Source organism: Prenolepis imparis, unplaced genomic scaffold, assembly GCF_030444845.1.
Source record: "Prenolepis imparis isolate NDT839.2.m4 unplaced genomic scaffold, iyPreImpa1.0 SCAF_1, whole genome shotgun sequence".
Lineage (NCBI taxonomy): Eukaryota > Metazoa > Arthropoda > Insecta > Hymenoptera > Formicidae > Prenolepis > Prenolepis imparis.
The window spans coordinates 10,887,661-10,903,505 of record NW_028141159.1 but is presented as its reverse complement, the minus strand read 5'-3'; the positions used below and the strand labels follow the sequence as shown (position 1 = coordinate 10,903,505).

Sequence of the window (15,845 nt, the reverse complement as noted above, 5' to 3'; positions counted from 1 at the left end):
CTCTTGGTTTATTTAACCATGATAAATGAAACTTTTTCATTATCATAAATTTGTATTTTTAAAAGTATTGTATATTATAGAAATTATTCGATGATAAATATAAACAAAGATATGTTCCGAAATTAGTATTAATATTCGTAAATTATGTGCAGCAAGGGATTTTCAAAGTAGTAATTTAATCATTAATTTTTTTAAATCAATAAATAAGTTAAAAAATATAAAATTAATTTCTGAAAAAAATAAAAATCCATCGATTATATATCAATGATATTATAGATTAATAAACAATTTACCTAATATTTATATAAAACATAAATAAGTAAATTTTTTTGTTTAAACCGTAATTGCACGTGAAAATTCCATGTGACGATTAAAGACTCGGAACATTCCGTACTAAACGCGATGTCGATCGGTCAACTTTGTCGGTCGATTAGTAATATTAATTCGCAATTATTATAATCCTCGGCAGCATCGAGGCTTTCGCGCGCGCGATGCCAGCCTCTCTCTTCCAACACATCTCCCCGTTCTTTCCGCCTCTCGAACCCCGGGGACGGCGCTCACAATGGAAATGTTAAGCGAGTCGTGGATTCGCAACGCTCGTCACTCTCGTTTGGCATTGGACGAGCGGGGTTCATGTCTGCGGACGTCAATTTGCGAGACTTGAACGTCGAGGAGGTCAGGGGATGAGGGGGGGTTGATTTCGCGTTCTCTTTCCTCCTGTACCCATCAAATAAAGCCTTCCTCTATCTATCTTTCTCCTAGTTTAGTTGCGCAGATACTCTGTAAGTGTGTGATAGCAGCGGTTGACGACCGTGGCGGTCAAAATCAAAACACACCCCTAGGGCTGTCCGTCGATTATTATCGTTCGCACGCACCGCTCGCGATCATGACAATCGCTCAAGCGACTTTTGACGGCACGCCTAATTCGGTGCTCAAATCTCGACCCCTCAATCGAATCTCTCAGTTAAAAATAATATACACGGTTTGCCTCCGAGTGCAATGTGTGTTCACTTTTACGCGATTACTTCACACGCGCGCATATGTATTTGCCTTGCATAACTTATATTTAATTCTCATTTGCACACGTAATTAGCTGTTGTGTAATTGTATCGATAACGGATGATTATTTGTTTTTTTTTATTTCCAATTAAAGTATAATAATATAATTTTTCTTCGTAAATTTTATTACTAAATTCTATTAGTTATTTAATATATATTGTCTTATTAAATATATCTTTACATTGATTGGAATTAGATCAGTGATGAAAAAAAGGGACTTGCTGATATTTGAGCAAAATAAATTTTTACACATTTTGCTTAAAAAATTCCGTCGTAAAAAAATATTATACATATATAAAAATATTTACTTTAGCTTCATTTTTAGCGTGGAAAAATATGTCTTTTAAAAGTGTTCAAAAAAATTATATTTCTATTTATATCACGCGATTCGATTGCATTTCTTCTTGCGAATTATTAAATCAAGAAGATACTCTCATGAACAAAGCGAGTGACGCTGTCGAGAAGAGATTACGTAAATTTGTTAGAAAAGCATTCGGAGCTCTCTCTCCTCGTTAGCTTCTTCACGATTGTCCGTGGTTGCGGATTCAACCCCCTCGGAAAATAATATTTTTCTTCTCATTTTCTCTGTGTCTCTTTCTCGCACCCTTTCGCTCTTTTCTCCAACGCCCGTTGCGGACGTCAAAATATGACAGCTCTCTCGAGTCACCACTTTCGCGACAAGAGTTACGTCACGGGGGGTTGCTGCGGCCGATCATTAAAGTAAAGGCGCGTTTATGACTACATTGCTTTGTAGAGATACTTAAGTCGGTGTCTGGTCAATTTGCGGTTAATAAAATTAATATACAACGTTATTTCTGGAAAATTTCAGTTAAAACATTGAAAATATAGCTATCTAACTTTTATCTTAAATAAACTTTCATATTAAGTAATAACATTTATATCGCTCTCGAGATTTTTTCTTGTCTTTTATATTAATTTTGAAATCTAGAAAAGTATACACTTGAAAGATTGTTCAAAGATTTATATTATAAGCAAATTGCTGATTTGTGAAGATGTAATATTTTGATTTAATGATTATATATATATATATATATATTTTGATCATCTGTTATAGTTTTTCGAATTTCAATGCAAAATGTTATTTTCTTATAAGTATAAAATCAAATAAGGGAGAGTTTGATAATCACTGGCACGTTTCACTAAGCTGACGGAAGCGGTAAATGGTTCGCAACCAACACCCTCGACGAGATGCTAATTCATATTCATAGATGTAGCGTTTAGCATTACGCCGTTAAATTCCCCGGAGAGTTGGTTAAGAGACGGAGTGGCTAATATTTCTATTCGTATTTCCGCTCGTTGTGAAAAAGAGACGAGGGTTCCTTTCATTTTTTTTGTGGATCAATTAATTTTTTATGCGAAAGCTCGACAAGATTAGTCGACAAATATAAAATATTTAGTCATTATTAATAATAATGTTTGTTAATTTTTTGGTTGTGTTAAAATATTGCACAATATTGGGATAATATAGCAATATATTGGGATAATAAAAAATATTGTTTTAATTAATTTTTTTTCTCCATTTTAAATTAAGAAAATAGAGAGAGAAAGAGAGAAAGTGAGAGTTTATGATTGAAATATTTTGAGCTGTATCAATACATCATTATGTTAGACATTTAAATATTTCTAATTCAAATAAAGCAGCTTGAATTGAAATAATATAAATATTAAAAGAATAAGGGACGAGGAAAAAAGTTGTTGTAGAGAATTTTCACAAAATTGAATATTAGTGTCTTTAATAAAGAAATTGAATTCGGAGTAATACTTTTGTGATTTTAAAACATTATGTTTCCACTTTGATCGTAAAAATAAATTAGCAATTTTTAATATTAGCATTAGTTATATAATATGTATGTAACCCTCACTTTTTTGTTACATATATTTTATATATATATATATATATATATATATATATATAACAAAAAAGTGTATATTATATATATTTAATCTTTTACACAATTTTCCAAAATATCTATATTTTTAATAAATAAAAATATATTTTAATATTATTGTAAAATTTTAAAATTTATTACAAAAAAATTAACATATGTAACATTTATAAATAAATATATACATAAATTTTGTTTCTTTCTCATTCTCGTTGAATAATCACGAACATAAATATGTTTGATAAATATAATACAACTAATGCGAAAGTTATACTCTCGCTTTCTCTCGTTTTATATTATTATATTAAATTTATATTATTATAAAAAATTAAAAATTACATGTTATTAGTCCCAGGCTTCGGCTTCATATTCGACTTGCGAAAGTGATGATAGTTCGGGAGCACTTTTAGCAAAAAATCCAACTGTCCAATCTGCGGCTAATTAATACAATAGAATAGAAAAATTAAGTTTTAAATATTATGAAATAATAGAATAAAAATAATAATATTATAATACTCACATATGGCTTGTCATTCATTTCCCTACGTTGACACTGACTTCCATATACTATCATATTTTCAGGTACAATTTCTCGTTCGGTTAAAGAGCATGCAGCTCCAATTACACATCCATTGGTTAATTCGATTTCTCGGCCAACATGCGCTGGACAAAAAAAGTTATTTGCAAAACATGTGTATAAAAATTTATAATTAATATTTTTATAAATTTTATTTAATGATTCTCTTAAATCGTGGCTTCTTCGGCTTGACATAAAATTAATTCTAATTAATCTTAATTCTTGTGTAAAATCTAATCTCACGATTACAATATTTGTTTATATTAAAAAATAACTCTTTGTTGAAGTATTATATATACCTTTTGCTTCCAAAATATTGTTATCTCCAACTTTAAATGATTCACATGTACAATCAGTCTCAAAGACATTGTAGTTTCCTATTATCTGCACTGGAACTGTTACAGATTCCGGAGCATCAGGAGGTGATCTGCAAAGTATATAATATTTTAGTATACATTATAATAACACATATAGTGATTAGTATGAAATTACATGTTCTGTAAACAATGTGAATATATTAAACTTACCTGTTGGCTATAGTTGCCATTTCTTCAATTATATTGCCTTCTCCTATGATAATTGGACCAGCCTCCGCTAAAATGCATGCTCTAGGATGAATTATAGTTTTTGCACCAATGGTAATGTCTCCTTTCAAAATACTTTCTTCACACACTACTGCACCAGGTGCAATTTTTAAGCTGTAAAAATATAATTATAAATGTATACAATCTGTTTATGTATAAAAATTTCATTGATAAAATGTTAGTTTAGTACTTTCTAGATAGTACTCTCTTTTCTAGTTCTTCATTTATTTTTTGCGTTATATTCAGCACTTTAATATAATGTTTATAAAAATAACCAAATATATAATGATTTATTATAATTATATATGTAAGCAGGGTAGAAAGCATTAAACTAACCTCAAAATACAATTTGACGTTGTAACATGAAATAACATTTTTATTGAATACTAAAACTTTATTAATCAAATATCAGTGTAATATTAAATATTTATTAAACTTACTTGACGCGGCGATAGGCCGAAGAATTATTAGAAGTCGTTTTTCCGTCCATTTAATGACTGCTCCAATTCTGTGCTTGTGCTCGAGACGCGCTTGTACAGCTGTTGATATCGATACATCGATACATCGAAACGTCTACGTCTTTCGATAGTATCGCAATAATTTAAAAATTTAAATATTTAAAAATTTTTACAAGTATTAACACTATTGAAAGATATATAGTGTTCGAAGAATTCTGGAAAATTATATATAATATATTCTGAGACAAAGCAATTCTATACAAACAATAAAATCAACTAAATTATCAATAAATATAATAAAACTGTAGTGAGTGTAAAATTGAGATATTAATATCATTTTATGATATTAATATCATTTTCTATATTTTACTTATAAAATAAAAAATTATTTTTTAACCAGATAAGTTAACTAAACATATATACATATATATATATATCGAAATTATATTGTTAAAACAATTTATTATTGTTAAACAATTCTTTAATGCAGCAATATAATGTATATAATTATATTATGATAATTATATTGTTGCATTAAAGAATTGTTAATTAAAAATTATAAATTGTTAATCTAATATTTTTTATCAGAATAGAACTGTTTTATTATCCATTGCGTATATTAATATTGATTACAATTAAGAAACTTGAAAAACTTGATTAAATTACCCATCTTAGAAATGAAGATAATTTTTAAAATGACTTCTTTTGAAATATACTGAGCACTAAAAAAAGATTGAAACATTATTATAATTATAATAGTGAATTAAAATAAAGATAATAAATTTAAGATTTATTACTCTTCCTTAAATATTCAATGAAAAAAATTGTTATTAAGAATAATAATAAAAATAATTCTGAAATATTCTTTCATTTTTATACAAAGAAAATACATAATTGAGTAATGTAAAATTATTTTATGTCTCATTATAAATAACTCTTATTTAATAAGAGTTAAATAAATAAATTTCAAGAACCAACGAATACGAAACATTTATTAGATTGAATATATAAGTTTAATACGTTAACTACTTTTTTTGTTAAGACGTTAAATAATATTTATTAAGATGTACATAAGTAAAAAAAAGTTAGTTTAACTATATAATGATAAAAATTGAAGGACATACAATATGAAAACATTGTTGGTGTATGCAAATACGCGTTCTATCTACTTAAGCTATTTTAGGGATACGAGAGAGAAAAAAAGGGAAATTTCGACTGTGTGATTGCGCAACGAAAGGGATAATATATTCATATATGAGAAACACACGATTATCTTCGTTTAGATATTTAATATAACTCTATATTATCCGTCAACTTTTATTTATTATATATATTTTTTATATATTATATATTATAAAATTTAACTCCAAATTGCGATAATAACGTCTAATTGCAACGTGCGTGCACGTGTACGTGTTGCGCCTTATTATACGCGTGTATTTGTGTATGTGTAGTTGTGTATTCGTATACACCTATTCTGTGTACGTGTGTGTGTGTGTGTGTGTGCGTGTGTGTACATGTGTTGCTCTTGAATAAGGGGATAAAGATGTGAGCGAAGAAGGGTATCGTAGATGGTATGCATTTTGCACTCGCGCGTAACGTGACTGTGTACGTGTTCGATCTACAATTAAACGAATCCTACGCACTTATTCATTAATCGGCAGAATAATATGCATTCTCTTAATTTTTCGCTATAAATATATGCAACCTTCCGAAAGCGTGTCAGTCGGCGCACCGTAACGGATTCGCCGTCGCTCTCATCGATCCTTTTTCAATCACATTAAGCCTCTCGGATGTATATTAAGTCTTTTTCTTGCATGCTATATTATACACATAAACTTATTTAAGAAGAATAAAAAATTAATCTTTTTTATCAATTAATTTTGTCACTGATAGTAGGATTGACTTAGAAATAAATTTTTAAAATTTGAGAAAATTAGTTGTTATCTTTGCATTTGTAGAAAGAAACCTTATGCAAATAAATAAATAATAATGTGAAAATACGCCGCTAATCCATAAATATCTAAATAACTAAAGCTGCCATTTTCGTGTGTGATGTTTAGTCACTTTTATCTCTAATGAACAAATAATGGAATTATCGCTTTTCAAAAATATATGTATATTAATATTATTTATATAATTTAACAAATAGTAGTTTAAATAAAACCGACGTAAAGAATGCTAGTATGCAATTTTTGACTGTAAGTAGAAATCTGTAGAAAAAAAATTGACTCTGCATATGCATCCGAGAGTCCTTCATTCGTCTAATTCATTTTAAGACCTTATCGTAATGTAATTGCGCAATGGCGTATTTGCATGATTTCATCTTATTTTGAAAAATCATCTTAAAATGATGTTTTAAAGACATCAATAACAAACATTTATGTTCATTAAAAGTTTAAAATAATTTCAAATCTCTGGTATGATAATTAGCAGTGTTTTAATTAGAATATATATCAGAGTAATCTGTTTTTCATTCTGCCCTAATGATTTTAAAATTTAAGAATTTTTTTTAACAATAAAAATTCGAGAGTACAAAGACCGAATAAGGTGACAACAAAGATTAAAATGTACTTAAAAGATTCAGGCCTGAGAATTTTGAAAAGCTAAATTTTTTTAATGAACTCAAAGAAAGGAAAAAAAATCAATTTAAAATGTTACAATCTAAAAAAACTGAAACTTATGCATCAAACACAATATAAAATTTGAGATCTTCTTTTCAAGATTATAGTACCCTCCCATTTTTTCCTCAAATTTAACAGATATGAATAAAATATTAACATTCTATTGAGTTAACATATTGTATCATGAGCAAATCTAATATTTTTGTTATCATATTAAATTGTAAAATTTAATATTCGTTAACATTTGTAAATAACAATAATTCATCTAATAAAAATTATCAAATCATTGCATATCTAAGAATTGCAAGTTATCATTCACTCTGAGTGTGAGTATCTGTTTTAACGTAGTTTTAATAATCCTGCCATTCGAGAAAATAATATAAATATATAAATACATAATAAATCGAACTATAAAGAGCTAATAACAATACATTCTTAACACTTTCGCAACCGCTGATATTTAACTGCAAATTTAATTGCAGTTTTAATATCGGTACATTTTCAACCCATTAAAGATCGCAATTATTATATTATATTTATATTTTATATAGAATTGTGTGTGTTACACTAAATACAAATATAAGTGGAGTATAACTATTTCAATACCGTTATGAGATGTTAGAAAGTTAAATGTCATAAAAAATATTCAGAATTTTTATCACAAATCTCTGATAATCTTTCTCTGACATCATTTCTTCATCATCACATAAGCTTTTGAAAAAAAAAAAAAAAACTATAATGGGTTAAATACGTGATAACTGTTGAAGACTGCATTACCCTAAACAGTATAAATTATTTTACTTACGTAATTATATAAAAAGGCCGAACGAGAGATGAACGCACACAACATGCTGCGCAGATTTTATAATAAATACCTATATACAACTCACAACATAAAAATAAAAGATGTCCGTAATCTATACGTGTAGAAATTAGATTTTATTCATTTATATTAAACTTTATAAATACAAACAAATAATAATAGCGCTATGAAGTTTCTATAATTAAAAACAATCTGTCATACCCCGCTTATACCGTTTAGGGTTTACATAATTAGCTGCAATATTTATAATTTGCCTTAAACAAATTCACTATAGAATGAGACACATAGTATTCGCACGTCATCGCTATAAGTAACTCTTAAATAAAAATGTATGTTGCAATTATATATAGCATTATTCTTTAAATCGATATATTACAAGCTATATAGCTTTAAGATTCTTAAAGAGTTTAAATATCTCGTCTCTCATATATATATAACAAGTTAAAAATATTTATGATAAAAGTACAAGGTGTGACTTACAAATATTCTTATTTCAGCTTGCTCCTTAACAACGTAGTGTTATTTATAGCAGAAAGGTGATGGCGTACGAATACTTTTTTTTATTCCAGCCTGCCTCTTAGCAACATAATTTTATACTTAGCAACGACGCGAAGGCGTACGAATGCATTTTAATCGGCCCGGCGCCCAACGGCGTAATTTTCATCTAAAAATACGCGGGCGGTCGCGAAAGTGTTGATAAATAACAGCGAGCCGTTATTAAAAATCCTTCTTAATCTCCAGCCTGATCTTCGATCAATGATCGACGATAGCGAGGAAAGCCGGTGACGGTGCGTATATAAACGCTTCGTGAGGATGTCTCAGCGCGCGACGACGGGCTGTTGTGTTTTTTTTTTTTTTTTATCCATAAGAAGTATACGGATTTACGTATAAAGAGACGCGTCATACAAGTGCCGTACAGTACCAAAAATGTTTTTAATGCGCGCGCATAATGCGGTCGATTAGCTCTATCTACGCCTGCATCCGTGAAAGTCGCGTCCGCGCGTCAATTCATATATCTAATATTTTTTTTCTCTCGCTCTCTCACTTTTATTCTCTTTCTTTCTCCCTTTCACTCCCTTTCTTTCTCTTTTTGTCTGTCTCTGCGTATGTATGTATACGTGTTATGTGTCATCGTTATCCGTGTGATCCGGCCGAGATGGTCCAGGGACGAAAAAAATCTGTTTATATAATGCTCATCATTCTCATTAATCGTCGAATCTCGATCGTTCCGCTCCTCGAAATATACTCCCATATGTATAGTGTTTATATATATTTATTTATTTATATATATTTATATATTTATTAATTTATAATATATATATTTTTATTTATATATATATGTATTTATGCTATATATATAAAGTAGCTCAGAACTATACTCGAATCACTACTCGAAGTCGCGACGACGGCGGAACGTGTGACCGCTGCCGATATTTTTTTGCGTTTAAGCTAATTGTAAGGACGCGTTTATTCGAATATTCTTGCTAATAATAAGTCAAAGAAATTTCAAGTATCGAATCGATGATATAATACACATGTTAAGATAATCGTGGTTAAAAGGGTATCTCTATAGATCTAGCTCTGTCGTATCTTTAAATAGAAGACGGTGCTTTGCATCTGCTTCTTTAGTCATGTCTTCACTTAGTAAAACTTATTTGAATATTTGGCGAAGTGACGCGTCCTTTACCGGCTATACGAGCGGAAAGAAGAAGCTTTGATCATCTCACAGCTCGTACAAGCTGACTACAATAATGACGATTAATGATCATGTCTTCATCAGTTCCTATAAAATATTTTTTATTTCATGTTATGATTCTTCTCACTTCTATATAACTTGCTTCAAATTCCTTCTTCTCCGTTTCTAAATTTCTTTCTTTTGTAATTTTGATAGTCTTCATGAAATTTCTTAATTGTTAACGCTTCATTTATCAAGAAATTTATTCTTTACACGTCATTATCACGTATCTATATTTTATAATTAATATAAATCACGCGTAAATATCTTTTGTACTAAATTTTACTCTTTGCCTATGATTGACGATAAGGATACAACAAATATAGCAATTAACAACGAAGGCGAGATAAAGTTGGAACGTGAGAGATGATCGAGCAAAAATTCTAAAACGTGATAAAAACATCCTCATTATCGCCATTATCACGCTTAATTACACCCAACTTTGACGCGGTTCCACGGTTCCTCGCCCTCAGCAATATAAGCTCTACCCTTCATTTGCTGGGTTTGCTCGCTCTCGTATTCTCTCTGTTCGAAGGTGTGATAATATCGGTCTCTATATCGTACGAGCGGCCCGATCGAGAGATTTTCTTCCCGTAAAATAAAAAAAGAATGCCAGTTCTCGATTATAGTATTATATTATTATTATATTATCTCTCCGTCCTAGAACCGCCTAAGCAGGACTTGGTTAATCACCATTTCCCTCTCTCCCCCTCTCTTCTTTCTCTCCACTATTTTTTGTTTTTCTTCAATTAATACAATATATACTTTATGTATGTATGTATGTATCGTAACAACCGATATCTCAGTTCTCTCGCTCCTTTTCATCTTCACTCACTATATATTCGCTCGTTCACTTCTCGCTTACACACGCACATTCTCTCGCTTTCGCTCGCTCGCTCGTTCGCTTCGCACGCATTCGCGATTTCTTTTCTTTGTCTATATAATATAATCTTATAACGACACGTGCGTATGTGTATACACATTTGCGTCGGTGAGACGTATCGCGCGCGCGTATACACATACGCATCCACACTATGTATATATTTATATATTTATATTTATATATATATATATATATATATATATATTTCTTCTGTATATACTTTATGTTGCTTTTTTATGTATACTTTATATATAACAATGTTTTTATGTTTATTTAAGGCCCAATACGTTCATTACGAAGGAAATTATCTGCAACAGAAAGGAGACGAATATATGATTAAACAACGCTTGTACCTGGTTTGCTCCCTGTCGTAAGCACCGTATGAGTATAGAACTATTCAGTCGACAAGTTGTATATATGTTCCTGACGTTGTCATCGTCGTCGTCGCCGTGAAGAATGAGATGCGCATGAGATGTTCGCGATACGCCAGACACCAGTAGATGATCTACGCGTGATTGAACAAGTGATAACTTAAATGAACTCGCCAATTTTGTGATTTAAGATTATAATCACATTTCTTTCCTCGAAGAAAAATTAAGAGAGAAACAACGAACAATAATAAAATATGCGATATATAAAGTATATATATAGTATAACTAGTATATACTCAATTTTTTTAGACATCAGATGTCGTATATTATAGCATATGCTAAGAATCTAGAAATGCGCGATAAAAGTGTAATTTGATTATAATAGAAAACAAGTAACATCAAATTAAAAAGATTGGAGCAAACGTATTTTTCTATTTGCTTTTTTTCACTAAAGAAAAAATACTATAATTAATGTCAAAAATTAAGCTCTATTATATTCTTAAATTTTATTCTAAAATGTCTGTATAAGAGTAATCGCGTAAAAATCAAACTCTGTAAGACTTGTATTTCTTCCATCAAAAGTAGAAGAACTATAATATCTTTTTATCTTTAATCATGTAAAATTTGTTTCAAAGACTATATTCACCGTTCTAAATTTTTTACCTCAAAAAAATTATTTCTTACATTTTATAATTTTTTCCATTTTGTCAATCTGCAGATAAAATTTAAAACAAAAAAATTAAATTGCAAAATTTTGCTATTATATAAAATTCTATCAATGATTTTGGCGAGACCATGTACCAGCGTTCTATTCAGTTCGATGTTTTCTTTTCCGCGTAATTTTACTGTATTATTTTTCCTACTTTCCTAGATTTACCTTTAACGTGCTTATTTTAACGTTTCCTAGGAAGAATCATCCGACCAAGGATGATAGGCAACCAATTGGTTGCCTCTCGAGAGAGGCATCATTTAATATTTTTATTTAACAATAAGACAGCCCATCGTGATAAATATTTGAAAGCCTACCGGACATTTAGTTTGACTTAAAGGTTAAAAGTTTTGATCTCGAACAATATGCATATTTTGCACAATAATATCATTTACATGTATAACTAATACAACGAATTAAATATCGAACACAATTTTATTATGCGAGCGAAAAATACAGAAAATCCCAAAAAGATGTAATAGCAAAGTTTTATAAAATAACTTATTGCAAGAATCTTGAATGAAAATTGCTTTTAATTAAATATTTGTTATAATAAAATATTCAGAATATATTATATATGTACAAATTTTATACAAGGCTAATTTGTCAAATAACAAAATTAAAATTGTAACTTATTTTTAATTATCTTTTATAAATAAGTTTTTATCAATAAAACTCATATATAAAAGATTAAAAAATATCATTTAAATCTTTTTGAGATACTCTGTAGTAGCTTTAAATTCAATTACTGGCAGTAAAATTTCCTTATATCGATATTAACAAACTTATCGACATTATATTAACTCATATTAAAACAAATTTATATATTTATAATTATATATCCTTATATTATCTACTATAATCTTTAGATTCGAATATGTCATAATCATAATACGTTAATCGTAACTTTGTGACTTCGAACGCGCGGAGAAACATCTTAAAATATACATATACGTTTAACATAACATTTAGTATTAAAATTTGAGTAAAGTTTAACAAGAAAAAAAAATAAGTTAGTACGCTCTATAAACCACATAGCACTATCCGGTAGGCTAATCATTAAAATAACCACGGATGAATGAGATTGATAGATGAATCAGACTCAAAATAAAATTTTTTAAAAGAAAATGTAAATTGTAAATAATTTTTTTTTAATGTTATAAAAAATATTGCTAGAGTAGATTGATGTGAAATTAACAAAACTGATGTTTTGTGAATATAATTAATTTTTTTTCTTGATTAAAATCCAATTCAATCTTCAATCATATTCATTCGCTATTGTTATATTTTAATTTCTCATTCAAGACGTCCAGGAAATAATGGATTAAGATTTAATATTTAAAGAAAAGATTTTCTTTAAAGAGAATTTATGTGTTATTGTACTTACTGTAAGCTGTGAAAATGTTAAGAATTCATATTTTTGAAAGATCAAAAACTTGAGGACGTTTCCGAAGGAGAAATAGAGTCGATCTACTTTCGGATCAGATTGTTGGTAACCATACATAAGCATATTTACAAATTATTTTTTTGTAATCGTTAATCTTAATTTTAACCCTTTTAACGGTAGTGTCAAGCTCATCTCACTTCGATTTCAAAAATATTATGTGGTAAACGATAAATAGTTCTTAATTATCATTAAATTATAATAGAAAATTAAGTTATATAATTATTTGTATAAAATAACTTTTATAAATTTCAATCTCTCAAATATATTACATTATAATATTTTATCTTTATAAAGATAAATTAGAGATAAAAAATCTTGACTTTATCTGAAATCTTAAACAAATGTAGTTTACCGATTAAAGGGTTAAAACGTCTATATTTTTGTTGTTGTTTGTTATATCGTATTCATCGCACAAATTGAAATAAAAAAATTTGTACACGGACAATCGGAAATTCGCCTACTCTTTTTCCCTATTTTCTAAAAGATTAATTTTTTCTTGTCTTGCAATTTAAACAATAAAAATGATATATATACACAATGTAGAGCAATATATGTAAGATCCTTGAATATTCATTGGTACTCGGATAAGCGAGTTTGTAAAATGCGATGTCAAGCAGCTATTTGCAATGAAAAATATACCAATAACTTGAAAAATATATTGTATTGCATGTATACTCACATGATAATATATTAAAACCATGATAATGTTTTATATTGTGTGTCAAAATTACAATAAAATAAATTAAAAATATTATTAAATATTATTAGTTGTAAAAAAAAATATGTCCAGATATTTTTATAAATTTTTATTCTTTTTTTTAACTTTTTACACAAATACAATAAAATGATATAAAATCTTGATTTAATATTAATATTATATAAATGTTTTTATTCATTTTATGTTCCCCTTCATTCTGCACATATTTATTTAATTAAATAAATATAAAGTAAAATAAATATATAGAGAATAAAAAAAATGTCCCATTATCACATTTCCAAGTTAAGAAAAATGATCTTTTTCTCGCGATTTCTTACTTTGTCTCTTTTCTCGTCAATGACTTTTATTCGATTTATCAAAAACTTCTTAAACACAACCATGTTTGTAATTTTATTGTTAATACCCATATTTAATTTTGATAGAATGTCTTGATGTATGTTTTGTATATGTCTTGATACATCTAAAAAGTTTTGAAATCACAATATAATATATATTTAAAAACATAATAAAATTAATACAAGAATAAATAAGTGATTTGAAGTATTTTCTTTACATAAAGTACCAACATAGAAAGTTATATTTTATATTCCTTACCTTTATTTTAAACATGTTGTTTCTAATTTCATCTATTTATTATTCTTCTTCGAATTTTATAAAATTAATTATAGCTGTCACAGCATTCACTTCATATTTTTAAAATTTCGGATTGTTAATTTCAAAATTGAAATCTTTATATCTTTATATCTATCTTTTGTGACCTTTAGACCTTGTGTTAAATTTATTATCTTTGAATTTATCATCTTTAAATTTATCACTTTTGCGATATTATTTTTGAAAATGTAAAAAAAAATATCGAACAATTTTAAATTTACTTAGTTTATATTATTTATTTTAAATATATTTTAAGTGACCTTATTTTGAATGGTTTATTTTAGATAATCATTCTAGAAAGAGAAACTACAATTTAAATTTATATTTGATAAACTTGATGCTAAATATGATCATCCAAGTTTTATTTATCTAATGTCAAAATTTATTTAATGTGAGAGTGATTGCATTTATTGTAATCATGGGCTGAGAACCGTAGAGCCATTTAGCACTAAATGTAAAACGTGACTACGAACCCAACCCTAAATTCTAAAATATAGATAAGCATTAGCCGACATCGTTTCTCGCCTTTCCGAGCACCCGCTCTCAATAAATTGTCTTAAAAGTACTTGTCTTAAAAGCACATATCTCCGAATCCGAAGACCCAGAGTCGAACAAGCTAACGTAACGTAAGCGACTGCCATAATTCGCGTTGCATCTGTTGTTATTCTCGACACGAGGCAATAACCCTCATTGGATCGTCGACACGATATCGATCGATCGATCTGTCAAAGACATTCGTGTCACCACGCCCTTTATTAACGAGATCGTTCTCATTCAAGCCGGCTCGCGGATTCTTCCTAGGAAGCGTCGTCACTTCCGGTTCCCCGGGCCACGAGATCGTCAGTTATTTCTCTTCCGGGATGGTCGGACTCACCTTGACCGAGCAAGATCTGTCCGCTCGGCAGCGCCGGGATGACACTCCGCGCCGCGTTGCTCGTTCAGCTGTCGACGCTGAAGAGCTCCTTGTGGAGGGCCGGAAACTCGAGGAGCGGCTGCGACCGCTTGAATTTAGCCAGCGCATCCATGTGCAGTAGCGAGATCTCTCGTAGCTGCGGTATCTTGGCGAGGATCGAGTCGCACACGGTCACATCGCCCTTGATCGGCGTCACGTGATTCCGATCAAGTTCTGACCTCAACGCTCTGATCACCGCCTGTGACAGCCTATTGATGTCCCCCAGGCACTTTAGTCCCGGTCGATCTGCGCAACGTATCGTAAGCCAGTCAATTGTGATGTTATTCGAGTGATAGTGAAAAAGATAAGATTATTAATACATTATTCCGATCTATAGAATTCGATAA

General features: G+C 29.3%; 2 protein-coding genes across 16 annotated transcripts in view; both read right to left on the bottom strand.

Moving 5' to 3' along the window:
• Window positions 1-4,730, bottom strand: part of LOC145945422 (dynactin subunit 6-like) — a 29,025-nt gene extending 24,295 nt beyond the window's left edge. For 3 of the 7 annotated variants that reach the window (XM_083054503.1, XM_083054484.1, XM_083054493.1), the window contains exons 1-5: window positions 4,568-4,727; window positions 4,071-4,241; window positions 3,843-3,970; window positions 3,487-3,629; window positions 3,306-3,403 (exon numbers count right to left, since the gene is read on the bottom strand). In XM_083054503.1, the coding sequence (XP_082910629.1) occupies window positions 3,306-3,403; window positions 3,487-3,629; window positions 3,843-3,970; window positions 4,071-4,241; window positions 4,568-4,617 (590 nt within the window). In that variant the 5' untranslated portion in view covers window positions 4,618-4,727. Of the gene's footprint in view, window positions 1-1,378; window positions 1,762-3,305; window positions 3,404-3,486; window positions 3,630-3,842; window positions 3,971-4,070; window positions 4,242-4,567 lie in introns of those variants that run through there. The other 4 variants (XM_083054476.1, XM_083054451.1, XM_083054461.1 and 1 more) reach the window with 4 other exon arrangements.
• Window positions 4,731-5,888: 1,158 nt separating this feature from the next.
• The window catches only part of Hr3 (nuclear hormone receptor 3 ROR-beta), a 99,850-nt gene continuing 89,893 nt past the window's right edge, over window positions 5,889-15,845 (bottom strand). For 7 of the 9 annotated variants that reach the window (XM_083054386.1, XM_083054343.1, XM_083054352.1 and 4 more), the window contains one exon: window positions 5,889-15,744. In XM_083054386.1, the coding sequence (XP_082910512.1) occupies window positions 15,485-15,744 (260 nt within the window). In that variant the 3' untranslated portion in view covers window positions 5,889-15,484. The remainder of the gene's footprint in view (window positions 15,745-15,845) is intronic. The other 2 variants (XR_014426842.1, XR_014426843.1) reach the window with 2 other exon arrangements.